At 39.6% G+C, this 27,202-nt stretch overlaps 2 protein-coding genes across 4 annotated transcripts; both read right to left on the minus strand.

Annotated features, from left to right (window-relative positions):
- Positions 1–2,796: 2,796 nt before the first annotated feature.
- Positions 2,797–6,343, minus strand: C3H15orf48 (chromosome 3 C15orf48 homolog). 2 transcript variants are annotated; one of them, XM_063091905.1, is made up of 5 exons: positions 6,301–6,343; positions 6,102–6,178; positions 5,854–5,939; positions 4,851–4,911; positions 2,797–3,204 (listed from the first exon to the last, which is right to left on the minus strand). In XM_063091905.1, exons 2-5 carry the CDS (start codon positions 6,135–6,137, stop codon positions 3,136–3,138), a joined length of 252 nt encoding a protein of 83 aa, XP_062947975.1. In that variant the 5' UTR covers positions 6,138–6,178; positions 6,301–6,343; the 3' UTR covers positions 2,797–3,135. The 2 variants fall into 2 exon arrangements, with proteins under 2 accessions (XP_062947975.1, XP_062947976.1); XM_063091906.1 differs by having other exon boundaries at positions 6,102–6,163; positions 6,301–6,334.
- A 4,882-nt stretch (positions 6,344–11,225) lies between these two features.
- On the minus strand, positions 11,226–26,215 carry AFG2B (AFG2 AAA ATPase homolog B). 2 transcript variants are annotated; one of them, XM_063090711.1, is made up of 8 exons: positions 25,082–26,215; positions 23,354–23,536; positions 18,865–19,023; positions 17,304–17,513; positions 16,582–16,806; positions 13,915–14,043; positions 12,840–12,965; positions 11,226–11,482 (listed from the first exon to the last, which is right to left on the minus strand). In XM_063090711.1, exons 1-8 carry the CDS (start codon positions 26,174–26,176, stop codon positions 11,330–11,332), a joined length of 2,280 nt encoding a protein of 759 aa, XP_062946781.1. In that variant the 5' UTR covers positions 26,177–26,215; the 3' UTR covers positions 11,226–11,329. The 2 variants fall into 2 exon arrangements, with proteins under 2 accessions (XP_062946781.1, XP_062946782.1); XM_063090712.1 differs by lacking the exons at positions 11,226–11,482; positions 12,840–12,965 and having other exon boundaries at positions 13,950–14,043; positions 16,614–16,806.
- Between the last annotated feature and the right edge of the window lie 987 nt (positions 26,216–27,202).

Genomic DNA, 27,202 nt, shown 5'->3' on the forward strand with positions numbered 1-27,202 from the left:
CTTTTTTCCTATTCCCTCCACCATTGCTCTGATTAGTCATGGCCCTCAGCACCTGTCCCCTGGACCACTGGCAGCAACAAGTCTCTGGCCTCCAACCAAAGTCCCTTTCAGTGTGCATGCCCCGCCCCCAGTTGCTATAGACAACTCTCCTTTAAGTAAACTGTATTATCTCCTTCCCCAACTTAAATTATCCTGCAGGTTCTTCCGTGCCTGCAAGATAATAGCATAAAAGGCCCTACACATTCCACCTACTTTTTTTCAGCCACGTCTCCCATTTCATATTCCAATATTAAGAATTCCATGTATTAAACACGTTAAGTTTCCAGAAGACATTGTGCTATTTTAGGCCTCTGTCTAGGTGAATATGTACCTCTACTTCAATTCCCTTGCTGACTTCTAATTACTGGTTTTTCAAGAAATTAGTCTGATTATTCTTTCAGGGATCCACCTTCTTTGGGAAGCTTTCCTTTGTGTCATGTGTTTGTTTCTGTCCTTGCTTTATTTTCATGGTATTGCTTTGATGCTTTATTTGCTCATAGGTGTGTCTCCCTTTCCTTGACCATCAGATCCTTGAGGGCAGCACAATGCATAGCACATAGTGAATGCTCAATAAATGTACAACTTCTTATACATTTAAACTACATAAAAATATGGCATTATCATATCTTTAAAAAAAGGCTTAATGCAAGATGTTCTCCAGAAAATGTTCTCCTTATCTGTAGAGACAGCAGTTCTACACAAGCTCCTTTGGATCATTTTCATGACCACACATTTGTCAAGTACACAGTAAAACAACCTAACAACCAATTACAAGTGAAACCTGGATTGGATTCTGGACTTAAAAATACAGCTATAAAGGATATTTTTGAAATTAGAAAAAGAGAAAATGAATTGTATGATAGGTGATCTTATTGAATTAATGTTAATTTTCTTAGGGATGAAGGCGGCTAGAATGTCCTTTCTCTTGGCAGTGATCACATGCTTAAGTTTTTAGGAGAAAAGCTTTATGATGTCTATGACTTATTTTCAAAGTTCATTTTTTAAAAAGTATACATATACAAAGAGATACAGCAAATGTGATAACAGGTTAACTGATAAAAAGTGAGTATTCTTTGTACTAATCTTTCAACTTCTCTGCATATTTCAAATTAAAAAAATAAAACATCTGGGGAAAAGGCTAAGAAAAACCAAAAAAAAAAACCTTTTGAAATTTAAATGTCAACACTGCTCTTGACCTCTCTCTCTTCCAAACCTGCCAAACGGTACCTCCCATTGTCCCGTTCACACCATAAAACCACTGCATTTCAATCAGGTTTGTGTTTTAAAGCTGAAAGGCACAGTTATCCTTCCAAAAGCACTTTACAATTTGTTCTCCTAGTTAGCCAACCATCACCAGGCTGTTCAATTTTAGTTGCTTAAATATCATATCCCGCTTTAGAAGCTTAAGCAAATAAAAACGTGCCTCTTGATTGCTACTTGTAATTCCTTGAGATCAGCCATTGGAGATTTTCACCTGGGAAAACCTGAGGTGATAAGGAAACAGCAAGGCTTGGGGAAGTAGTCTTGCTTTAATCATTTCAGAATTGCCAAATCTCTAGCAAGAGCTGGTTATCTTTTATTACCACGAAGGTGACAAGAATTTAGCCCTTCTCTTATTTCCATTATGCCCATAGGAAAATTAAGGAAAAAGCACTTATGATTTTAAAAGAGTTAATGGACCTAGATACATAACCAAGAGAATTGAAAAATACATGGCTACATGAAAACTTGTATATGGCAGTTCATACCAGTGTCATTCATAATAGCCAAAAAGTAGAAACAACCCAAGTATCCATCAATTTATGAATGAATAAACAAAATGTGGTATAACCATACAACGGAATAGTATTGCATCAGAAAATGAAACGAAACACTGATGGCATGGCACAACATGGACAAATCTTGAAAACATTATGCTCAGAGGAGCCAGACACAAAGGCTACATATTGTATGATCCCATTTATATGAAGTGCCCAGAACAGGCAACTCCATAGAGACAACGTTTATTAGTATTTTCCTTGGGCTGGAAGCAGAGGGGTCAGAAATGGGGGAACAACTTGCTAATGGGTACAGGGTTCTTTTAGAGGCAGTGAAAATATTCTGGAATTAGATAGTGGAGATGGTTGCACAACTTTGTGAATATACTAAAAACCACTGAATTGTGCAACTTAAATGGGTGAATACTATGGCATGTGAATTACATCTCAATTTTTTTTTTTTAAGTTAAAAGCAACTTTCTACTTGATCCCGTTTTTTAAGGACAATAAAGGGAGCCCAGGGGCATGCTGGTTATGACTGCACCTTGCACCTCCAAGTCACCATTGGCCAGAGTGAAGAGTGGCCCCAGACTCTGCAGGGTGCTTGCAAAGCTCCCCATCCTGCCCTCCCCAGTCCTCACAGGAGCACCACAGTTTGCCTTGGCATCTTTAGGACTGATCTTGCATGCCTTGCATTCCTATTCACCACCAGAATCCCAGCACTACTTCTAAGGCCAGTCCTCATACAAGTCTCCTACCCCATTCCCCACTTTCCTCACTGTACTTACCATCTATTATTCATATCCCTCCAAATTTTAGTTTTGTTCATTACTTTACTGCAAAGAATAGGTGCTCAATAAATTTCTGGTAAATGAATAAACTTGGAAATAAGCTTACACAGAAATGTGTACTGGATATTATTTAAAAGATGAAGTTTCATGCTTCGAAATGTGTTTTTCTTCCATAAGATTTTCTCCTCCACTTAAATATATGCCCAATCTTTGATAAAACTTGCACAAATGGCATTTTATTGCAGATGACAATCTAATTTACAAATCTTTATACATTTCAAGGAAAACATTCAGGCATCATAAACATAAAAATTTCAATATGCAAAATTCAAATTTACAGCAAGAAAAAACAAACACAAACTTATTTTTGAACTATGTGGTTATTACTGTACTACCTTTAATTCCTTATCCAGAGTCCAAAAAGTGTGGGCAAACCCTAAAAATGTAGCAGAAGCATTTCCGCACACTGGTATCCATAATCTAGTTTGTGCAGAAATGTTTCCACTAGATTCATAGAGTACTCTTTGGAAGAAAGAGGTGAGAATTGGTCATTTGGTCGCACTTCGGACCTTCTGCAACTCTTCAATGGGCTTCCACTCTTGGTTGATTGTTAAAAGCTTAAAAAGAAAAGAAAAAAAGAAAAAATGTTTTGTTAAGGATCTGTGCTTCATCTTCATGTCCCTTTTTGGGAATTGTCCATGCTCCCCTTTAGAAAAAGCATCACCATAGTGTTTGTCATCAAGGAACCACCTCTTTCCATCTCTAAAACATCACTCCATCCCTCTAAAAAACCCTTGGATTCTTATGTGTTACGGGATCAGAGAGAAAGGTCATATATATATATGCCCTACTTTCATTTATGCAGATTTTTTAATTTGCCAAGATATTATGTGAGCCATATGTTGAAGAATGTGTCTGCTCCTCATGAGTACATATACAAATCTCCTAGCACAGAGCTTGGCATATTGGCTCTTAATAAATGCTGTTCAGTATACTTACTCAGTGAGTACAAATGATCTGAGTTACACAATCAGGGAAAAGGGATAGAGCTGTGGACAGTTCTTGATTCCCAAAGAACTCACATTCAGAGATTCTCATTTATAGTCACAAGTTTTCTATTACCCCAGGAGCTAGGAGATGTAGGTAGTTTAAAAGATCCTAAATGTCCTTCACTAGGTCAAACTGTGTTATCTGAGAGTTTTGTATTTTTTTTTTTTAAAAAAGCTTTCCTGATAGACCTAACTGTGGGGGAGTGTAGGAATGTTAAGATTGAGAAAGACCAGGGAACTTACACACGGCAAAAGCCCTTAGTGTAGGTAAGAGAGTTGAGGCAGAACAGGGATTGTTCAAAGGGCAAAAGCCCTTAACATAACGAACATCTTCAAGTATGTTCTGCTAGATTAGATAAGGACATTAAGGTCATTTCTTATCCAGCTTCACTCCCTTTCGTTTCTCAAGATGCTTTCCAGAGAATGCCCCATAGCCAATCTCTTTTCATTCCTTTGATAAATGATTGATTAAGTTGTTTTCTCTCTCATATTTCCTTGTCTTTACAATAAAAGCTGAAGCAAATACCAACTTGGGGCTGCATCTGGTGACTCCTTTCTTGAGGGAGTTTTCTCAGTGCAGCCCCCTCCTCAGGCTTCTCATTGCTCTTAACATTTGGGCTCTGAGTGATCTTTGCATCTCCATCACACAGCGAGAAGTGACACCTAACTAGTATTCATTCCAACAAACAATGTTTCTAACTTCCAAAATATTTAAAACATTAAAAATGAAATCTTTGCAATAGTCTTAATGAGTAGATATTAGTTAATTTCACTTAAAGAGAATGCCACTCCTATTTTCAGAGCTCCAATTATTTATCACAACAGACTTTACATTTAGATAATTAATGGATAAAAGGAGATAATGTATTCCAATAATGATAAAAGTTTATAATTGAGTGCTTATTGTGGGCCAGGAGTGTGCTAAATGGCTCTATGTATTTTATTTTCTTTAATTCTCTTAATGCTGAGGTAGAGCCCTATTATTGTGCCCATTTTACAGATTCAGAGAGCCTCAGAGAGGCCAAATTGTCTAAAACCACCTGTGACTAATGGCCCAAGTAGTATTTTTAACTAGATCTCTAAAATTCTACAGCACTGTCTTTAACACTACATTAAAAGGCATTCTGTAAGTGTAAGGTATTAAATATACTTCTCTGACAAAGGTGCTAAGATTTGGGCTAAATGTAAGTCACTTGTTTTTAATTTAGCATTACCTTTCCAGGTACACTGGGATCCACTTTTTCCCAAGGTTCTGGATTTCTTTTTCTATCAATGCTAAAAATAAAGGGAAGTTAATTAAACATTAAAGTAAGTGAATTTAAACCAACACTGATATTGGGCTTATAAACATGCTAGCGACAGACCCAATCTCCATACTTCGGCATTGGTCTGTTAGTTAACTATCAGGAACCATCAGTAGTAACTGAAATTGATAGATTCCTTAAGGGAGTTTCATGGTTTGGCTCAAACATTAAGGACCAATTTCTCTGCAGGGTAGGAGGTCTGTATTCTCTTTAACTGGCTAGATTGGAGACTGCTCCCACAAACCAAATAACAAAGTGGGTGGAAGGGCCAGGCTAAGGACACGCAGTAACTGTCCTTATGCTGGTTTCTGGGAGGGGCAGAGGGGTTGGGCTTAAACTGTAGGTGGTGAACTCCAGGGCACTCAGCCTCTCTGCCTGCCCGTGGTTATAGTTAGCGTGCTCCCCAGCCCTGCAAGGGTCCAGATCAGTTTCAAGTTTCTATCTTCCTCGCATTCCAAGATACATCGCTTTTAACCTTCTTATATCCAAAGTTGAGATTAGGTTCATTGTAGACAACTGAGTCTATCAGTTCTACCACATCGGGAAAGATCTTTCTAATAAGTTGAAATTTAAACTAATTAAAGTGATTAAGTTTTTGATATATCTCTCAAAAAACCATTTAAGACTTTAAGTTTCAAAACTTAAGTTTAAAAAAAAAAAAATCAAACTTCACTGCAGGAGAGTGAAGGAAGGCCAATGGATGAAAGGATATTTAGGCACAAGGAGCAAGCTAATTTTGTTAATATCATAATTTAATAGTCTTCCGATATCAGGATACTTTAGTCCTGACTCCAGGTTCACAATTTGACATTCATATCCTTGGGGGGGAAACTAGGAAATTGATATCATGCATTTCATAAACCAAAGGTCAACCAAACAGCACCAAAAGATTTTATAAACGAGGCCTACTTACATCACATCGGGTTTTCGAAGGGAATATACAGCAAAGGAAGAGGCTCCGGTGGCTGCCACGGCCGTGAACAGAACCAAGGGAACAAGCTAACGTAGCAGATTGAGGACAAATGTTCAGATGTTTCAATATGAAACATTTAAAATATAACAAATTGCTATTTATCACTTTACACTTCTAAATCTGTGCCATCTTTTCATCCTTAAAAATTCACTTTCAGTCAAGATTTTCAATTGCTTTAAAAAACTTACTTCCTTATTTTTCATCAGGAGTTGGAAAAAGTTCATGATGACTTCAGTGTAGAATATCAAATCTAAAATTTAAAAATCTGAGATACTGATCAAAACTTTGGCCACTAGGACCCCAGCGGGCGGGCGCCCAACCAATCCAACGAGCTCCAAAAGCCACCCAAGGGCCGGCTCTCAGCGCCCTCGCCCGAAGGCGACTCACCTGGGGTTGCGGCGGGTCGGCGCGCGGACAGATGTCAACGCCCAGAACCGAACGGGCACTCGGCCTCCGCGCCTTATATACCAGCCGCAACCGCTCGGGAAGGGCCGGGCCACAGCGCTCTAGTCACGCGGGAGGGGCGGGAAGCCTGCGGGACCTGACTCGCTTTCCCCGCTCAGCGCCTGGCTCCCGGGCGCCACCTGCAGGATGTCGTGAGGGCAGACGCGGCGCCGCCCAACGCTGGCGCCAGCGCCCCCTGCCGCTCGCCGCGGTCCTTATCCACGCGGGCAAGGGCTCTGGGGGTTTCGGGTGTGGGAGGTGGGACCTGAGAGCAAGGGGAGGGATGATGGCCAAGGTCTGGGTGAAAACCAACCCTTCCAAAAGGGAGTCCGGAAAAAGGAGCCGCAGAGCCGAGGGTCCCAGGACTGGCTTACAGCCCTGAGTCTCAGGGGAGGTTCCCAGGTGCAGGCGGGTAAATTGGAATTAACCCAGTCACATTAAAAGCTCCAAAATGTGATGCAGCGCACATAATTAAAATTAAATTGTACGGTTCATTTCAGAATAACTCCCATGGTGTCCTAATTTTTTCCATTAAAATATCGGGGGTTGGATGGAGAAGAAACAAAAGAATCCCCTGGAAAGGTTTCCAAGAGAAGGTCTATTTCTGCAAACGACCACATTGTCCGGCTTCGTGTTTGGGTCCCCTCTTAACTTCCCCCAAGCCAGCAGCCTCAACTCGCAGAGTTTGCAGGCGGCTGCAAAGCCGCGCAAAGAATAACAATTCCATTGAAACGGCGGCTGTTCAGACACTGAGCCGGGTCCCTCTCGACATTTTTGACGTTTGTGGGTACGTTATTAAGACTCAAAGATGCTCCAGTCACACAGCTGGTAAGTGGCGGAGATGTCATCGGAACGCAGGTCTGTCTGGCACCCACCACCACCGCTCTTTCATCCCTCCCTTAGCTACTGCATTCATGTCAAGGGCAGAAGCTCCGTTATTTAAAAAGTTTTAAGCTGAAGCTTGAAGTTAAAGTTAAAACATCTTAATGTTTCCTGGAAACGGCCAGCTGTAAGAGTATTTCAATCCCATTGTAACTATAGACGTGGACTTTGCAGTCAAACGGGCCTGATTTCAGTGCCCAGCCCTGCCACGCTTAGCTGACTCTCAGTTTTATATCTGCAAAATGCGGACAAGCTCAGGAGGGAGTTGGAAAAAAATGATAAAATGTATGTAAAGCACGTGGCATTCTGCCCTGCCTATAGTAGGCATTCAATAAATATTATCATTCGTAAAGATTTTTTTTTATGTGAGGCAGGTTAAAAATGTAGTTCTCCTCTCCTCCCCCCCATACTTTTTCTGGTAAGAGTTCTTATTGAGTAACTTCAGAGCTGTAACCAGCTGCATTTGCTGATTGGTTCGATCCACATCAGATACTTCAAAGAAAATTCAACATTACTTCTTCCTGGTTTGTATTACATAGAATTAGAGAAACTTTCAATGCTCCCCCTGCAAGATTTCTAAGGTTTTCCAGTTTGTTAGCATATAGCTGTTCATAACAGTCTCTTATGATCCTTTGCATTTCTGTGGTATAAGTTGTAATGTCTCCTTTTTCATTTCTGGTTTTATTTGTTTTCTCTTTTTTCTTCATTAGTCTAGCTAAAGGCATATTGATTTTGTTTATCAATCAAAAAACTTAATTCTTTGTTTCATTGATCTTTTGTATTGTTTTTTAAAATCTCTAATTCATTTATATGCTCTAATCTTTGTTGTTTCTCTTTACTAATTTGGTGTTTCATTTTTTGTTTTTCTAGTTCCTGAGGTGTAACATCGGGGTATTTTAAGTCTTTTTACTTTTTTGATGTAGATATATATTGCCATAAACTTTTCTCTTAGAACTGCTTTTGCTGTATCCCATAGAGAATCTTCTTATTTTTTGCCCTTTTGTCTGAAGTTACTGTAGGCAAAACTACCCAGAAAATAATTTTCTGTCTCCCAGTTTTTAGCACTAAGGACACTTCCTATCCCAAAATGTAACAGAATTCATAGTCTCACCACTGGCAACAGGAAGGTATGGATGAAATCACAGTGCTTCCTGCACCTCAGCCCTGTGTGCTGGCCAAGGCAGAATGCGCTGCCAGGCTGGTGCTGCCTGGATGACCAGGATGAGAAGCAGGTACAGCTCCCACCCCTTCAAACCCTGGCCTCCACAAAGGAACCCACTTTGGACGCTCACAAGCATCACCCTCTGTGGCTGCTCCAAAGCCCATAATTCTTTGGGGGAGTTTCCCTTCCCTACTCCCAATTGCCAGAAATTTCTAGAACCATCCCCACCTACTGCCATCCAGGCTTGCAGGGGCATCAAGCCATGGCTGCTTGGTTCTCACCCCAGGAATTTAAATTTTAATCAGCCCAGCTCAGGCTTTATAGGAAACATAGACTATTCTATTATTAAAAATTCTTTCATTGAAATTCTTTCTGCTCATGTCTGACACTGGACTGTCCTAATTCTGATACCCTATCCTTCAGTGGCTGCCTTATTACCAGATTTGCAATACTGGATTTGTTAAGTTTGGGGGTTATTGGGGATGTTCCATATATTGCTTTAGGTTGACTGTTAACGTGGCCCAGAAAACAGTTTGACATCAGTATATAGGGAAAGCTGTTCGCACTTCGCAGTATACTAGAAAAAAGGTGCTTAGAAACTTACATGATTTAATTTTCTCACAGATTAAGAATATCTGTACAGCTTTCAAAAAGCCAGAACCATCCTCAAATCAAATTAAAACTGAGTCAAAGAAATTCTTGATATGACTTTGTCATTTATTGAGCATTTCAGTAAGAAGAGACACATGGTCTTTGTTCTCAGGAGGCTTCCAATGTTCTGTTGGGAAGTTATAATTATAGTTCAAAAGACACTTTTAAATAAACTCAGCCTTGAACAAAAGTGTGGGTACTAAATGCTCAGCCTGACCACTAGAAACTTGTTCTGGGAAAGAACACGTGGCCCACAGCTAGATGTCTGAGTTAAGGCATTCAGGCCAAGGTTTATCAGGTCTAGGATGGCAAAGGTTTTATGGCTGCCTTGTTCTATAACATCAATAACCAATAAAGAGCATGAATAGTCAGAATTCTAGTAAATTTTCTAAGTATTTTCCTATTACTCAAAAGTGAGGGTCCATTTGATAGAACAATTTTAATTGAATTAAAACACACACACACACACATACAATTATATAGTAGTATAAAACAACCACCATTTTATTGTATCATAATTTTTTGTGAGTCAGGAATTTGAGTAGGGCTTAGCTAGCCCATTTTTCTGCCCCATGTGGCTTTCAGTGAAGTCATGGGTAGTATTCAGCTGGCTGATTGGCTGATCTGAAGAGTGCAAGGCGGCTTCACTCAGGTCTGTGTCTTGGAATGGCTGGAAAGCTGGGCTCAGCTGGGATTGTCAACTGAAGCATCTACACTAGCCTCCTGACCACGGTGCTCTGTGTTGTCAGACATTTCTTTAGGGGGTGGGGGGCGGCTGGCTGGTATGGGGATCCAAACCTTGACCATGGTGTTATAACACTGTGCTCCAACCAACTGAGCTAACCAGCCAGCCCCCTGAATTACATTTTATTACCAAAGTCAGGGGTTCAGATTCCTGTACTACTGGCCAGCTGCCAAAAACAAAACAAAATTTGTACCTATAAATCATATAGGTCCTTTCCTTAATTATTCCTGACAATCCTAGCTCCGGTCAGAAATAAGAAACTCCAACAACTACTTAACATTTATGACATACATTTTATGCACTACGTTCTCATCATACCCTGTACTTCTTTTGAAGCAGTTCTCACCATTACAATTAATTCACTGAATAATTTGATGTCTGCCTGTGCTCCCAGCCATCTTGTCAGTGCCATGTCTGTCTCATTCACTGAACATCTCAGCACCTAGCATGGCACCTTGAGTGAAGAATGGACTAGTAAGATGTATAGATGTATACCAGACACTGTTAGGTGAAAAAAAACAAGAGGTTATGATCATTCCTTTTTGGTTTTAAAAAATAATCTATATGTGCATAAAGGACTGGAAGAAATACCAAAGGATTTTCTTCTTTGTGCTTATCCGTATTTTCCAGTATTTTAAATTACTTTTGTAATAAAAATAAAAATGTACATATAATTTCCTTCAAAATTACTTATAATTACAAAAGGAAAAATAACTATAGAGTGGATACCTGCCTTTATGATAATGGCTGGGAAACACAACTCCAGGAACCAATCGCTCTATAAAAGAATTGGTCTATATATACCCTTCAAAAATGTCAAGGTCAAGAATGACCAAAGACTATTTCAAATTAAAAGAGGCTAATGAGACATGGTAACTAAATGTAATGTGTCATCCTTGACTGGATACTATAAGGGAAAAATTACTATGTAGGACATTATTTGGACAATGCATAAAAATTCATTAGACAATAGAGTAAAATAGCCTATCAATGTCCAATTTCCTGAATTTGGTAAATGCACTGTGGTCATGTAAGAAAATAACCTTATTTGTAAGAAATATACACTAAAGTACTAAGGAGTAAAGGGACATGATGTATATAATCTATTCTCAAATGTTTAAAAAAAATACTTCGTGTGTATACATACGTATATAAAAATATATGGGGGGACAGAGAGAAAGCAAATGTGGCAAAATGTTAAAAATTCGTGAATCTGGGTTAGAGTATATAAGGTTCTTTGTACTATTCTTGCAACTTTACTATAAGTATGAAATTATTTCAAAGTTAAGGGAACGCAATCAACCAAAAACAACTACCCTTACAATGAAATCAACATACACACATACTCCGTTCCTAAATTTTAATATACCTTTTAGAAATAACATGAGTCTTAGCTTAGCAGGCACAATTTTTTTAATTTACAGGAAATATACACACAAAACTCTAAAAGTATAAAGTTGCAAACTATAGGCAAGTTCACATTTCAATTAATGTGAACTGAACAAGGACATAAAGTAATTTTTAAATACCTTCTAAGATAGACAATTCTTCTTAAATAAGTTTTCATATAAAGTCAAGTCCTTGAGACTTAAGGATGGTTTCACAGTCTCAAAGGATTTAAGAAAGTGCTCTTGTTTCACCATGGTTGCTTCTAGTCCATTTTCTTGCAGAGCCAGCAAGGCGGCCTGTAAGAAACAAACAACAGGAAATAATTAATTTGCTTCATTTTTTTTTTAACAATACATGGTAATACTTTAAAATCTGAATGCAAAATACATGTCAATTCATAGGATTCCAGTATTCATTTCACTAAAAACATTAAGCTAAAAAATTAAATAAGGTAATTAAAAATCCACTTAGGGGCTGGCTGGTTAACTCGGTTATAAAGCAGTGTCCTAACACCAAGGTCAAGGGTTTGGATCCCTGTACTGATCAGCTGCCCCCCCCCACACACCCAAAATCCACTTAGTAGATCATAACTTTTCCCACATTAAACTCTAACCCATTTTTTCTAAATGGGAAAAAAAAACTTGTGGAATAATATATATAAGTCCATATATATTTTTAAAGATGGGAAAATATCTTCATGATCTCGGAGTAGAAAGGACATTGTAGACAGCACTGATCATAAAGGAAAAGACCAAACAGATACTCTATGACCCAGCAATTCTCCTCAAGACTATATAGTCAAGATAGACATAAATACATCACCAATAGACGTGTGCAAAAACTGTTCCCAGCAGCATAATTCATAATAGCAAAAAAGTAAAAATAGAAGAATGGATAAATATTGACTATTCATATATGAGAATGTTATAAAGTGATGGTATTGAACAAACTATGACTACACAAAAAACCATGGATGAATTTCACAAACATAATTTTGAATTAAAGAAGCAGACAGAAAATAATATGTATTGTATGGTTCCATTTATATAAAGCTCAAAAGCAGACAAAATTAATCTCCAGTGTAGGAAGTCTGCAGGTTGGTTCCTTTTTGAGAGGAGGCAGGGAACAGAGATTGGGAAAGAGCCAAAAGGAAGACTCTCAGGTGCTGATAACATTTTATTTTTTCACACAAGTGGTGGTTCTAAAAGTATGATCACTTTATACTAATTCAATGAACTGTATCCTTATGATCTATGCATTTTTCTGAATGTTATATTGAGCAAAAGTTTATGGAACAGAAGAAACCTAAAATGGCTTCTTCTGCCCTCCCCAGAAGTTTACATCCCTTCTCTCAAAAACGGCCTTTTCTGACACCCCAAATCTAGTCTGGTGTCCTTCCTAGGTGCTCCTACAGCATCCTAAATTTCCCCAACTCACTGCACATTCTCAATTGCCAATTCAGAATTATGCTTTGCCTTTCTGCACCTCCCACCAACCTGTAAGCTCTGTAAGGGAAGGGGCCGTATCTGTCTGTTTCAAGTGACATGGTACCTGCCACATAAGAAGTCTCTTAGTCATATTGCAGAGTGAATGAAAACTTGAATGGATGAAGATATGTTCTGACCACACAGACTTCTTCACTAATTAACTTACTTCTTTGCAGAGATTTCTAAGATCTGCTCCAGAGAAAAAACAGGTTTCTGCTGCCAGGTTTTCTAAGGAAACATCAGCTCCTATTGGCATGGTTTTTGTACAGACTTTTAAAATAGAAAGCCTGCCCTGGAACAAAATAAAAAATAATCACATAACATTTATGTTTGACACAATGATATAGTAAAACATTTTAAGTATAAATTTTCTATCATATTAGAGAATGTGTGTGCGTGTGTGTGTGTGTATTTGAGAATCAAACAATAAAAAAAGTCACTTATTGCTTCTGAAGGGTAAGAAAGAGTAAGTCATCAATGGTCCACATGGCAAAGGAAAAATAACATCATGAAAAACTTTAATACGATCACAATTAATTGTTAAAATAGCCAACCAGACATATCTTTTTAAGAAAAAATAAATCTTTTGGTTACAATGCTATTAGACATGGTTTAAGAAGCAAATACATGAATTATCAGATACAATTTATAACTATAGGAGACATTTGAAATTTTTTTCATCCTTTCAAAACTTGATAAAGTTTTTTCCAAAGAAGGAAAAAATTCATTCTCTGTATCTTTTACCACTCCCTGTCAGTGGCTCTGGATGTTAAGAGCAAAGGATTTACTGACTGACTGTGGATACGTTGCATAATCTCTGTAATCTCAGATTTCCTCCACTGTAAAATACGGATGCTAACCCAGATAATCTCCAAAACCTTTTTAGCCCCCTTTACCATTTTAGGATTCTTCCATTCTACTTGCAAAATAATACTGAGCAAACTCAAGAGTCAAACAGACTCAGTATTTTGAGTCTGCCACAATACTGAAATAAGATAACTAACTACTTTACTTTTTAGGCTTACATTTCTCTGAAAACAGGGCCAGAGTATCCAGGAAAAGCAGATCAACATATGATTTTATGAAGGACCACTAGGCAAGGAAGAATGCAGAACCTAGTGTGAGTAGGACACCACGTACACCTATATCGTTTGGAATTCAATTCTGCTGAGCTCCATGGAGCACAGGCATTGATGTACCATTAAGAATGCTCACATAGAGTAAATGTGTACAATAATTACCTTTTGATCTGGAGGTGGAATATAAATAATCTTATCTAGTCTTCCAGGTCGTAACAAGGCATCATCTAACATATCAGGTCTATTTGTTGCCGCAACAATCATGACATTTTGATTAAAAATTTCTTGAAACTTTGAGGGAAAACACACAACAAAAAGTAATGTCAAGAAGTTGTTAATTATTGAATTTTTTTAAGGCTGTAAATCAGAAGGCCCATTTGTTTTTAAATAGAGATATCCTTTTCCCAGAATCAAATCCTTACCCCAGAAACAAATCATGAATCAAAGAGCTACTTTGTATGCATGGTGAAGGGAGTGGCTAATCCTGAGAGACATTTCTCCATGTGAGAACTGATGAAAAGTCTTATACCACAACGGAGAACATCCATCTAACGACCTGAATAGACCTGAGCCCTCAGTGAATGATTACAACTTAAACAGACTGCTTGAAAAGACAGAAGCACATGACTAACAGTGACGTATGGTTATGAAAAGTCTTGGCTATCATATCCCTGAAGAGGGAGATTTACTTTACTTTTTATTTTTCTTTCCAGAGTCAGGAATGATGACAATTAACCTAAGTGGCAGGTATGCAAATCCTGGATGAAGGTAAGGACTGTCTGAGAGCAGACAGAGCAAGGCTCCACATACGCTAAATGTCCAAATTGAATATTCATAGAAGTTCTCCAGCAACGTAATCCCTCAAAGTAGTGAGCTCCCTATATTTGCAGGTATGGTATTTTAGCAGAGGCTGGGTGAACACCTGTCAGATGCTGTACTAGTAGAAGGAATTCTTGCATTAGAAGATTTGATTAGATATGCCTCGGGGCCCACCTGGGGACCCAGGGCATGGAGAAGGGGACCAGACCCCCCGCCTGCAAACAGGCACACCTCACCAGTACCTCAAAGCCCGCCCAGGGTCCTGGAATATGGAGCCAGGGACCAGACCCCCCTTCCCACAACCAGGCTCACCGTGCCAGCGCCTTGGGACCCACCTGGGGACCCGCGGCATGGATCTGGGAACTGGACACCCCTCCTGCAACCAGGAACACCGCGCCAGTGTCTCGGGGCCCATCTGGGGTCCCAGGACATGGAGAAGGGGACCCGGGGCATAGAGAAGGAGAGCCGGGGCATGGAGAAGGGGACCGGAACCCCCCTCCCACAACCAGGCACACCACGCCAGCACCTTCGGGCTTGCCTGGGGATGCGGGGCATGGAGAAGGGGACTAGACCCCCCTCCTGCAACCAGGCTCACCATGCCAGTGCCTCAGGGCATGGAGCCAGGGATCGGACACTCTCCACAACCAAGCACACTGCCAGCACCAAGGAGCATGCCAAAATCATCTCCTCCATGTGGGTGGCCCACCTCAGTCACCATATCCATGGCTGCCACAAAGGCGGCTAGACACCACAACAACCATGCAGATGGTCTGCCAGCCACTGGAGGAGTGCACTGACACAAGAAGAGTCAACAGCAGAGACAAAGAAAGGAGGAGGATGTCTCTCCCCACAGAGCCCATTTCAGAGTGACAGAAGAGGCATCTGCTCTATGATTGTACTGGGGGACCTAAACATTTCTCTCAGCATTGGACAGATCATTTGGGCAGCAAATCAACAGAGTAACCATTAATCTTTCAGAGGGAGAGAGAAAATCTAGGGTAATTAGAGGGAGGAGGGGGGAGGGATTGGACAAGGGGCATAAAGAATAATTACAATTTGTAACAATATATATGCTAGTAATACTGATTTGATCAACATATCTCAGTGCTGAACCCCAAAAATATGTATAATCAATTTTGATTCAGTAAATATTAAATTTTAAAAAAAGGATGACTCCCTTTATAAATAAATGGAATAAAGCTTTTTCTGAAGTTTAAAAAAAAAAAAAAAAAGATTTGATTAGATAAGCAGTTGAGTCCCCTCTTCTAATTCTAGTGTGATATGTTCCTAAAGAGCTGTAAGACTCTTTCCATGGAACAATTTTTTAAATGGGAAAACAAAAACAGAGAGGAATAAAAGAAAATAAAAATGATCTATCAGGGATAAATTAATGATACCAAACTCAGGGCTGCCAGTTAGCTCAGCTGGTTAGATCATGGTGTTATAACACCAGGGTCAAGGGTTCAGATCTCCATAACAGCCAGTCACCAAAATAAATAAATAATAATAATAATGTTAATGTTAAGGATACCAAACTCTACCGGAGAAGAGACTCAGAGAGAGGAAGGGGACTTCCAAAGGTCATTTTAACTTCATTATAACCAAGGAAATCCATTCCTCAAGAAAACTGGAAGTTTTCAATTACTAAGATTATTGGAAATAATTATCTGTTTTGTTTCACAAAAAAATTTTTAGTAAGAGATGAACACTGGCTCTTCAGGATACAGAAATAAGAATAAACTCCCTTCTCCATTAGCACTAAGTAAAATTATACTTCTCATTCTTGGGAAAAATAAAATTCACATTCATATATATCTAAGATAATTTATTATAAAATTTACCTCACCTTTCCCAGCCAAATTTTTACAAGCTCTGTAAAACTCTCAACACAGTCAAATTGAAATTATATAAATCTTTCTATGAGATGAATTCAGCATAGGAAAAGCTATTGTATATATGCATTCTATGTAAGTTGGTTTGGATTTTTGGTGTATTCTGGCTAATAAATACCTCTTCATTTTTTTCCAGCTCCTTGTATTTACCCTGTTGATTTGATTTACTTCCTCTTCTCTCTATTGTCTTAAGTCCAACACCATCTAATTCATTCAGGAGAACAGAAAGAACTCGCTCTTGAACATTACATCCCGTTTTGTTGGCTGAGCGAGACCCCAAGATTGAATCAATTTCATCCAAAAACACAATTGCTGGAGTATTTGCTCTTGCTTGTCGAAATACCTTTTGTTAGAAAAAAAAAAATTTAAAGCCATGTTATACATTATTCATGTTAATGTATGTTCTCTGCATTACTATTTATAATTTTTAAAATGTAAAAAGAAAAATTCTAAATGTCTAAGAATTGGGAAGTGGATAGATAAAAAAAGGAACAATAAAATAATACGTAGGAGTTAAAAAATCATATTTTCAAAGTTCTCAAAGAATATTTAATATCATAGAATTTCAAAAGTGATATAAAACCTTCCCTTGATTTTGTTTAAAAAGAAAACAAACGAACAAAAAAGGACAAAGAAAATTCACTAAAATGTTAATAACTAGAGATTACTGAGGAATTCTTATTTATACTTTCCTGTATTTTCTAAATTCTCTATAAACAAACACATATAACTTTTATAGTCAGAAAAAGACCTAGTAATATTTTTTAAAATAAGGTTAATTCATGAGGTGTGAAATAAATATTTTAAAGTAAACTTAAATACATGGAGAAATAAACAAACCTGAGACAGGACTTTTTCTGAATCTCCAACAAAAGGTGAAAAGAGATCAGCTCCACTCACTGAAACAAAGGAGCAATGACAGCTTGTGGCCAGGGCCCTCACCAGAGTGGTTTTGGCACATCCAGGGGGACCATAGAGCAGAACTCCCTTTGGTTGTGTTAGGCCCATCCTCACAAATTCCCGAGGGAATTTAAAAGGCCACTCAATGCTCTGTAAATATGCAAAAAGGGAAAGAAGAGTTGTTTTAATATAACAATAAAACATCAAATAATCCAATAAATTCATTTGTTCATTCAGCAATTCTAAGGCACCTGTTACGAGCTGGAGATGCAGTACATTCTCCACACAGCACCCAGAGTTCTTATAACCTAAATGAGGTCACATCACTTCTTGCTTCAAATCCTTCAATGACTTCCTATCAGAACTAGAATAAAATCCAAATCCAAACTCCTTATTTACCACTACTTACAAGGCCTTACATAATCTGCAAAAAAAGGACTCTCAGGAGCCTCCCGGAGCACTAACATTCAAAGAAGGGGAGAGGAGAGCTCAGAAAGGCAGGAAAGCTTAACTTCTCAAAGCTAAGGAAACAGTGTTTCCAACAGGAAAGTGTGGCTAATTTCTCTCATCCATATTGGGAAGATTAAATGAGACAATGCATATAAATAAATTAGGGCATATTATAAATGCTCTTATCCATGGACTCAAGGATTCCGGGGTTCACTGGTCATATAGGTCCTAGTTAAGATGAACAAATTATGATTGATACTTATAAATCAGTCTTTTACGTGTGTGGTTAGAGAAACTTAGTTCCTCAGGGCAGGATTACCTATAGGTGAACTGGCAAAATCAATTTCTGAAACTGCAGTGCAGATGAGAGATCTGGAGAGCTGCATCCCTCAACATCCATGATGCCAACCACTTTCAAGTAACTGTCCAAGCCACACTGACCATTCATTACAGTCTTGTGCTTTTGTCGGCCCCTGTGTCCGTCCAATGGTCTCCACATCAGAGGCCAGGGCAAACTAAGTCCTGCACCTCTATTTGTACAGCCCACAAACTAAGAATGGTTCTTACATTTTTAAATGCTTGAAAAAAAATCAAAATAATAATAATATTGTGACATGTGAAAATTATATGATTTCAATATTCATAAATAAAATCTTATCAGAATACGATTATTCATTTACATATTGTCTACAGCTGCTTTTGCCTTACAGTGGCAGAGCTGAGTGGTTGCAACAGACTGTATGGCCCACAAAGCTTAAAACATCTACTATCTGGCTCTTTACAGAAAATATGTTGATCCCTGTTCTAGATTATAAACTCTTTAGAGCAAAAAACAAGCAAAAAGCAGGTTGAGGTGGCCAGGTATGAAAAACAGTTTGGGTGTCTATAGAAGTCCAGTTAAATAAGGACTGAAAAGTGATCATTAGATTTAAATGTTAGGATCACATTAGTGATAGGAACAAGGGCAATTTCAGTGAAGTATGTTTCATCCTAAACACAAAGAATATTCATCTGTAATATCCTACTGGCTTAAGCAGATTATCTATCTTACCTGTTTTAACTTCTGTTTTACATCTTCAAGGCCACCAATCTGCTCCCAGCCAACAGGTTTGATATCCATTATTCCAATGACACTTCGAAATGATGAGGGCTGACTCTTTTTAAAAGCTTCAAGGAAATCTGTTTCATCAATCATAGGACTGTCCTGGTTCTGAAGAAATACATCCAAATAAGCACAATCAAAGCAAAAATTAGGTGGGCCGTTTTTGTTGCACACAAATACAATTACTTAAAAAAAAAAAATTTTTTTTAAATCTCTTTTGAATTTGTAAATTGATTTTATCATTATAAAATCTTATCATAACATAAATTTATACATGTAGTACAAAAATGTAAATGTCTCCCCGCCAATTCCTGCAAGTATTCATCCCCAGAGGATGTCAATAGTTTCTAGTGTATTCTTCCAGTACGTTTTGACAATAAGCATATGTACATCCTTTTAAACAGATACACAAATGGGACCATACTATACACATCAATCTGTACTTTTCACTTATCTTAGAAATCTTTTCATGTCAATTAATATAGTTCTACGTCACTCTTTTTGACGTATCCATAATACACTATCGTATAAACATACTATAATTTAAGTACATCCTTCTGACAAATATTAGGGTGCTCTGTCTTGTTATGAAAAACAAAGCTGCAACTGAAAGTCCCTGTACTCATGTTCAAGTATTTTATATAATAATTTCCTTAAAATAGAATTACTGGGTTTAAGAGTATGCACATTTACATTGTGATAGCTATTACCAAACTGTCCCCAAAGGAAGCTGCACCAGTTTATTCTCCTCCAATAATATGAAGCTGCTGTTCTACCCACACATCTCCAATGCTGGATATTACCAAACAAGAAATGGTACTCACTATTGTTAGTTAAATTTTTTCAATTCAGAGTGAGGTAGAGGGAATGATGGAATTAGAAAATCACCTTTTTTGCAACCATCTTAGTAAAGAATGTTGTGGGCAAGAACTGGATGCTATATTTAGGGGAGTGAAAGTCTGATAAGGAGCAGGATATTTGCACAGTCTTTCAGTATCTCCCCACAGATTTGTTATTAGTGGCAAAAGGAAAAATAGTAGCTATGCAGTGGAGAAACTGGACACTACCTTTACTGGTTAATCAAAAATAGCATCACCAATGAGGAGCTGATAGACATCATGTGCCTCCACATGTGATACTCTAAGGACACAATATCACTTATGTAGTATTCCCAAGGGGAATCTAAACGTGACCATTCTATAAAATAACTGTATAAGTTATGTCAAAATCAAATGTCTCAGACAAAAAAAAAGTGTTGAAGATTAAAAAGACTAAGAACTAAATGCGATCAATTATCCTGAACCAGATCCTGTACTAAAGAAAAAAATGCTAGAAAGACTGGGACAATTACCAAAACAATTACCAAATGATAATATTTTGTATCAATGTTAAATTTAGTGAATATACTGAAATATATGGGAACATCCTTGTCCTTTGGAAACAGACATTAAAATGTTAAGAGAGAAAGGGTCATGATATATGCAACCCATTCTCAAATGGTTCAAAAAAATAAATAATATGTGCATAGTATATACATGTATAGAGAGAGAGAATAAAAATTAGTGATTTTGGATAGAGTTTAGTGGAAGTTCTCTGTAACTATCTTGCAACTTTCTCATAAGTTTTAAATTATTTCAAATTAAAAGTTTAAAAATTATTCTCTTTTAGTTTTTTTTAAGAAATTAAGGTTGAAGATTTTTCATGTTTATTGGTATTTTTTTTTATTGTCAACTACTTGTTCATATCATATTACCCATTTTTTCCTGGGTTGTTGGTCTTTTCTTATTGATTTCCAAGAGTTCTTTCTGTATCAAAAAAATTGGGCTAAAAGTATTTTTCCTAGTCTTGACTTTGCTATAGTATTGTTTTGCCATCCCCAAATGGGTAAATTAGCAAATCATTTCTTTTTTGGCAACTAGGTTTTATGCTAAGCTTAGAAAGGCCAACTTCATTCTAAAATTATATTTTGGAAATTCCTTATAATTTCCTTGATAATTCTAGTAAAGCAAAATTTTTGTTAGTTAAAAACTCCTTACATTTCTACTTATAATATTTGTATTACATTTATCAAGGTATTTACCCTCATAACAAATTCTAAACATTCAGTTGTCCACAAATTCCCATTTTCAATAATAATCTTATCCCATTTAAGATTATGTAAGTGATTATAAATGAATAGAGCTATTGTGAATGCATTCCCCAAAAATGTTAACAATTGTAGTCTTTGGGAGGTGACATTTCAGGCAATTTTTACTTTCTTTATAATTTTCTATCTTGTTTAATTTCTTACAAAGAACACTATTATAAAATAGCCTTTTTTATTGGCTGGCAGTATTAGATGTTGGGTATCTAAATACTAATTAATTTTCTGGTAACACCATCATTTGAAAATTCCACTTATAGTTTAAGAGCACTGTACATACATTATTTCACTTGATTCTCATATCCTTTTCAGACATATAAATTCTTTCCCCTGTGTGTATATGCGTGTATGTTAAACTGCATTTCTAATCCTTTAATAGGAATACTTCACAAAATGTTTAACAAACTTTAATGTATCCCATGTCTGCTCTGGCACAGATGCAAGCAGCAGCAGCCCCTGAGCTACCTGGTGGGAGAGAGGAGAAAAAGATGGAGCCAGTACCTTCCCAGATGTCTCTGTCCCTTCTTCCTTTTTGCCTTTCTTCCTTCCATTTCCCTTGGGTTGTTTCTGAACTCAGCCATGACCTGTGGTAACTACATCTGGGTAGGCCTCTCCTGAAGTAGCAGTGGGCTCCACCCTAGAACGACAGCAGCTGACTGGTCCACCTAAGCCAGAGGTTCTTAAAGTCAAACCTGGAACTTGAAAGCAGAGGGAATCCTAAATGTAAGCCTTCCTTTCCATGCCCTAATACTCTCACCTTCTCCCTCAAAAGACTTCCAAGTATATTTCTCACACCTTTACCCATGGAATTTATTCAAACTTCAAGCAGTTTTGGTTCTAAACACACAAAATGAGGACTCAGAAGTTCACAGAGAAAGTGAGGAAGGGTGTAAATTACTTAGGTAAAAAGGTTTTTCAAAATTTAGGATGATAAACATTCTTCTGTAGTTTAAGATCAAAGGACAATTTTGATGTTACACCAAGACTGAAACCTTTGTCCCAGAATCCTCAGCCTGCTGAAATTTATAAGTTTCTGAAGGGATTTAGGGATTCAAAATTCCTTATTACACAAAATGACCAGATTTTCCAATCAATAGTGTTGAAAAGCATTAGTACATTTAAGCTAATATCTTAAATATTATTAAGAAAGTTAGTCATGAATTAAAGACCTGAATGTCAAAGACAAATTCAAATGAAATTCCAGGTGCCCAATCTTCACCTAGGTTAGCAAAATTTACTTCCCTCACAAGATACTTATTAATAACAAAGGGAAAAACATATCTTGACAATGAAGAAATCTCACAGATACCACCTTATCCAAGAAATCAAAGTTAACTTCACCAGTGATAGGACAAAGAGATATCATGTGCTACCTAACAGATACAATGAGAAAAACACATGATCATTTCTGTAATATTCCTGCCAAAAATGCAAAACCTGAATTGAATCATGAGGAAACATCAGTCAACCCAAACTAAGGAATATTCTACAGAATAACTGACCTGTACTCTTAAAGTTAAGGTCATAAAAGACCGAACGAAATGGTACTGGATTAAGGTAAATTTAGGTTAGGCAAAAGCATCATGTCAGTTAATTTCCTCAGCTTGATAAAGGTACTGTAGTTAAAATCCTTGTTGTTAGAAATTATATGCTTAAGAATTCAAGGGTAAAGGGGCATCATGGCTGCAGTATATTCTCAAATGTTTCTGGAAAAAAAAATATGTATATATATGTGTATATATATATATACACAGAAACATACACATGAAGAGAATGCTAAAAGAAATGCGGCAAAATGTTACATTTGGAGAATGTGGGTCAAGAGTACATAGTAATTCTTTGTACTATTTTTGCAACTTTTGTGTAAGTCTGAAATTGCTTCAAAATAAAAAAAAATTTTAAATAAAAAAATAGTTTGATTCTTCAGGCCACATTGTCTTTCCTGGCTACTCTTAGCTTCAGCACTAGAGGGGTTTCTGTGGGAAAATTCACTGGATAGACCTGGAGGACTCAGCCCTTTATCCCCAGCTTCAACCATACACTATTTATATGGAGCTGAGATGTAAAAAAAAAAAAAAAAAATTATATATATATATATATATATATATATATATATATATACACACACACATACATATCTATATAAATTATATATATAGAGAGAGAGAGAGAGAAACAGTTATGGAAGCTTCAAATATTCCAAGAAAAAATGCACTTACCACTTTTTTGAACCCCCAAGTGAATTTACATTAATAAAAAGATTAGCATAGATGGTCATAAATCAATACTTCTCACCTCACTATGAAGAAGAGCATGCATGGCAGCCTCCCTACAGAGTGCTGTCAGGTCAGCACCAACATAGCCAACTGTCATTTCTGCAAGGAGACCCAAATCAACATGACTAGAGATGGGCATCTTTGAGGTAATCACTTGCAGAATCGCCTTTCTTTGTTTAAGAGTGGGAGTCCCAATGACAACCTGTATGCAAGGCAAAAAAAAGAAAAATTAAAGTTTACCATTTAAAATATATTATTTTTTATCCTCACAAACATTTACAATAAGTTAGTGAACCATTATGGACTTAGTACCATGCACTTTTATGTATACCTTAGATTCTGAATATATGAAAATTCTAATTTTCCAGAGGAGTAGCACGGACTAGAAAGTGGCACAACGAAAATTATATATGTCATTTAAGATTTCCGGCCTTAAAAACTAACGCCACCTTAAGTGACATTACAAGTGGCGCCATTATGGGCCCACAAGGGCTTATTAATGTGGCAGCCTAAGACGGTGCGGAGGAAGTAGGGTGGGAGTGTCTGCGGGAACCTTGCCTTAGCCCTTATTGGCCAAATATGCGCTTCCTGCTAGTGAACACTGCCTGATTGCAATAGCTAGGCATTGAGATAGGATACATGCTCTCCTAACCTTTAAGCTGATTGGAGGATGTAAAAAACCCTCCCTTCCCTATTTGCCTTTTAAAGCAAGTGCCTGTGTGATAATAAACAGAACTGCTGGACAGAACCCCCGAGGCATCTGAGTGTCCTTTAACCGGGCTGGTTGGGGCCTGCGGCTGTGCTCACCTCTTTTCACCCCGTCTCCTTCCAAAGGGGACCGGAGGGAAAGAGGAATCTGGACCATTTGCTCGCCCACCGAAAGGAACGAGGCTAGGGCTGTTAGGTCAGCCACTGGCGGACCCCACATTAAGAAACTTTTGTTATTTTTGAGAACCTACCAAGTTCTAGGAGCCAGAGATAGAAGGGCAAATCAGATAGTTTAGGTTAGGGCCCTGCCCTTATCGAGCTTATTCAGGAGACAGGTATAAGATGGTACAAGGAAGAAATCCACTACATGCCTGAACTGATTAAACTAAAAGTGTGCAATTATCACCTCTCTTTAGAATCCTATACCAAAATTCAAACATTGCTTAATCACTAAATTTCCAACTATTCTTTGGAAAACAAGAATCAGTTTAGGACCAAACTTATAAAATAGGACAACTTTGAATATTCAACCTTCCTGGCAACTCAGGGAGCAACTGTGGGTACTTTCTCAATTGTGGGACAGGATGCTGGTGTACTGACAAGGAATAAATAAACCCAGAAGAGTTAATGCCTGCTTTGATTTAGTTCTTCCGTACCTTCTCCCTTTTCATTTTAACTTACTTCTTGAGGCTATCCTTCTACTTTATATTCTCATTCCAAATCTATAGGAGTTTAACATGCTTGTAGTAGACCTAGTTCCCTTAAGAATTAATATTACTGATTACAGTACTCATCTTCAGGACCTGCACAACAAAACTAATCTCTAACGGCCATGCTGCTTCCCAGAACAATTTGGCTCTGCAGAAAAACAGGTCCCGCTCATTGATCATACGTGGCAAGAGAACGTGTTCTCTGTAAGAGCCCCACTCCAGCCTCGCCGACTCTCAAACTTAAGAGGCAAACGCCTCCGAGCAACCAACCAAGGCCAGAAGAGGCCGACGTTCCAGGGACAATGGGCTAATCCGCCGGGCCTATTCACCTCTCGGTCAAATCTCCCCGGTCTGCGCAGCGCTGGGTCTAGCGCGTCCGGCCGGTTGGTGGCTCCCACAACCACCACCTCGCGATCCCCACTGATGCCGTCCAGCAGCGTCAGCACCTGGGCAACCACGCGGCTCTCGGGGACTCGGTGTGGCCCGCCCCGCCGGGGACACAGGGCGTCCACCTCGTCCAGGAAGAGAAGGCTGGGCCCGCGGCTGGCGAGCTCTTGGGCGCGCTCAAAGACCCGCCGCACGTTCTCCTCGGTCTCTCCAGGTCGGGCGCCCTGCAGCGCGGGGGCGCTCACGGCCAACAACTCAGCGCCCGCCTCTCTGGCCACGGCCTTCACCAACTGGGTCTTGCCCACTCCGGGGGGACCCGCCAGGAGCACCCCGCGGGGCACTGCTAACCCCAGCGCGGCCAGGGCGCGAGGGTAACAGAGCGGCAGGCGGAGGAGCTCCCGTAGCGAGTCGGCCGCCTCTGAAAGACCCCCCAGGGGCACCTCGGGCTTCGGCTCCGCTGCAGGCGGAGGCTCCTCGCTGAGGCCGATGCGGGTGCGAGGGGTGACCAGCCCGGCCGGATCGGGGCTGGGAGCTCCGCCGACGACGTGCAGGGCGGCCACGGGGCCGGGGGCGCCTGGCGGAGCGGCCACCACGTGGCCCCGGGAGACCGGTCGGTTCCTCAGCAGCTCCTGCGCCGCCTCCAGCACCGCGGCCGGATTCCGAGCACAGGGGGCGCCCGCCCGCTCTCGCAACACCGGCCACACGGTGAGGCGCCGCAAGGGCGGACAAGGCACCAGGCGGAGGCGGCTCAAGTTGAGACTGCCCAGGGACTCCGTCGCCCCCACCGCCGCCCCGGGGCTCGCGCACTGCGGGTCCAGCTGCACAAAACCGTCCGCTCCGTCCCGCCGCGGCCAAGCAGTGCAGAGGCAGGAGCCGCCGTCTGGCAGCGAGATCTCCACCGCCGAGCCCAAGTGTGCGCCCAAGGTGCGGAGGGCGGCCGGGCCCAGGCGGCAGCGCTGGGTGCCCCGGTCCCTAGCTTCTAATGGTAGCAGTTTTAAGGGCGGCCCTTCAGGGAAGGGACCCGAGTCCGGAACCATTGCATACAGAAGGACGAGGCTGAGGAAGGTTAGGCAGGAATTCCACGGCGGCGAGAAAGGCCGGAACAGCGCGTTTCGTAGCCGGAAGCAGGCGACGCGCATGCGCCAGGTGAGACGCTTGGTTGCTAGCCGCTGAGTGAAGGCCGGAAGGGCCAATCGGAAAGTTAGGCAACACCCCGGCCCTTGGGTAGAGTTTTGGTGTCTGCTTTGATAAAATCGAGTCGCCCATACCAGAGCTTAATCGAGATGGTCTTCGTTTCAAGTGTTTAGGAGGCAGCGTAAGCTAACTTCACTAGGTCAGTAAGTATGGACCTTGTGGTTACACTGGCATTGCATAATCTTTTCCTGGCCTTCGCACTGGAGCATCAGCACTGTCGCTGTTGGGATTATCAGGCTAGAGAGTTCGCTATTTTGTGAAGAAATTCTGACCGTCACCATGGGCACACTGTTTTGGGGTGCTCACGTGCTATGTCTTAGGTGACTTGAAGTAGCTGAGAATACAACCTTGGCGCCTTCCGTAACTGGGAGGTCCAGGCACAACCTTCCTATTGAAAAGCACCAGGATAGCAGGAGAGAAGTACAGTGTGGCATTTATAATCCCTTGGAGAGGGGATGAAGGGAAACTAGGCTATCTGATGTCTTTGTAGCACACCAATACATTTGTTCTGATTCCTGATTTACTCCTTTGAAGGTTCATTGGCAACAAAACTTAATCAGTACAGCTTCCAGATTCATGAGAAGTGCTTACTGTCTATCTGGGGCACACCAGTGTTATCTTGTATTAAAGGTGATACCTGTCTACATTAAGACAAACTGCCTGCTATTCTTTTTCCACCTGCTTTCCGCCTTTCCTCTCTCCACAGGGAATTTCTCTTTCCTCTTTATCAGCTGGGATACATTTTCTATTCTTTTAAATTCCCATCAAAGAGAGCTACAGATATTCAAGGGAAAGAAAATACGCCTTGTTTGTATCTTACTCACATCTTTTAACCTCTATTTTTCCTACCTTCGCTGCAACCAAATTTG

This window comes from Cynocephalus volans, chromosome 3 (assembly GCF_027409185.1).
Source record: "Cynocephalus volans isolate mCynVol1 chromosome 3, mCynVol1.pri, whole genome shotgun sequence".
NCBI classification, from domain to species: Eukaryota; Metazoa; Chordata; class Mammalia; order Dermoptera; family Cynocephalidae; genus Cynocephalus; species Cynocephalus volans.

What these genes read in the sequence shown, in the direction of transcription:
- C3H15orf48 (XM_063091905.1), bottom strand. Translation starts at nt 6,137, where the DNA reads ATGAACTTTTTCCAACTCCTGATGAAAAATAAGGAA. An exon ending in CTTCGAAAACCCGATGTGAT is followed by an intron (nt 4,912 to 5,853) that starts GTAAGTAGGCCT and finishes CTTTATTTTTAG; the next exon opens with CATTGATAGAAAAAGAAATC. An exon ending in ATCCCAGTGTACCTGGAAAG is followed by an intron (nt 3,205 to 4,850) that starts GTAATGCTAAAT and finishes TTTCTTTTTAAG; the next exon opens with CTTTTAACAATCAACCAAGA.
- AFG2B (XM_063090711.1), bottom strand. Translation starts at nt 26,176, where the DNA reads ATGGTTCCGGACTCGGGTCCCTTCCCTGAAGGGCCGCCCTTAAAACTG. An exon ending in TTCCACCTCCAGATCAAAAG is followed by an intron (nt 12,966 to 13,914) that starts GTAATTATTGTA and finishes ATTTTGTTCCAG; the next exon opens with GGCAGGCTTTCTATTTTAAA. An exon ending in TTAGAAATCTCTGCAAAGAA is followed by an intron (nt 11,483 to 12,839) that starts GTAAGTTAATTA and finishes TGTTTCTTACAG; the next exon opens with GCCGCCTTGCTGGCTCTGCA.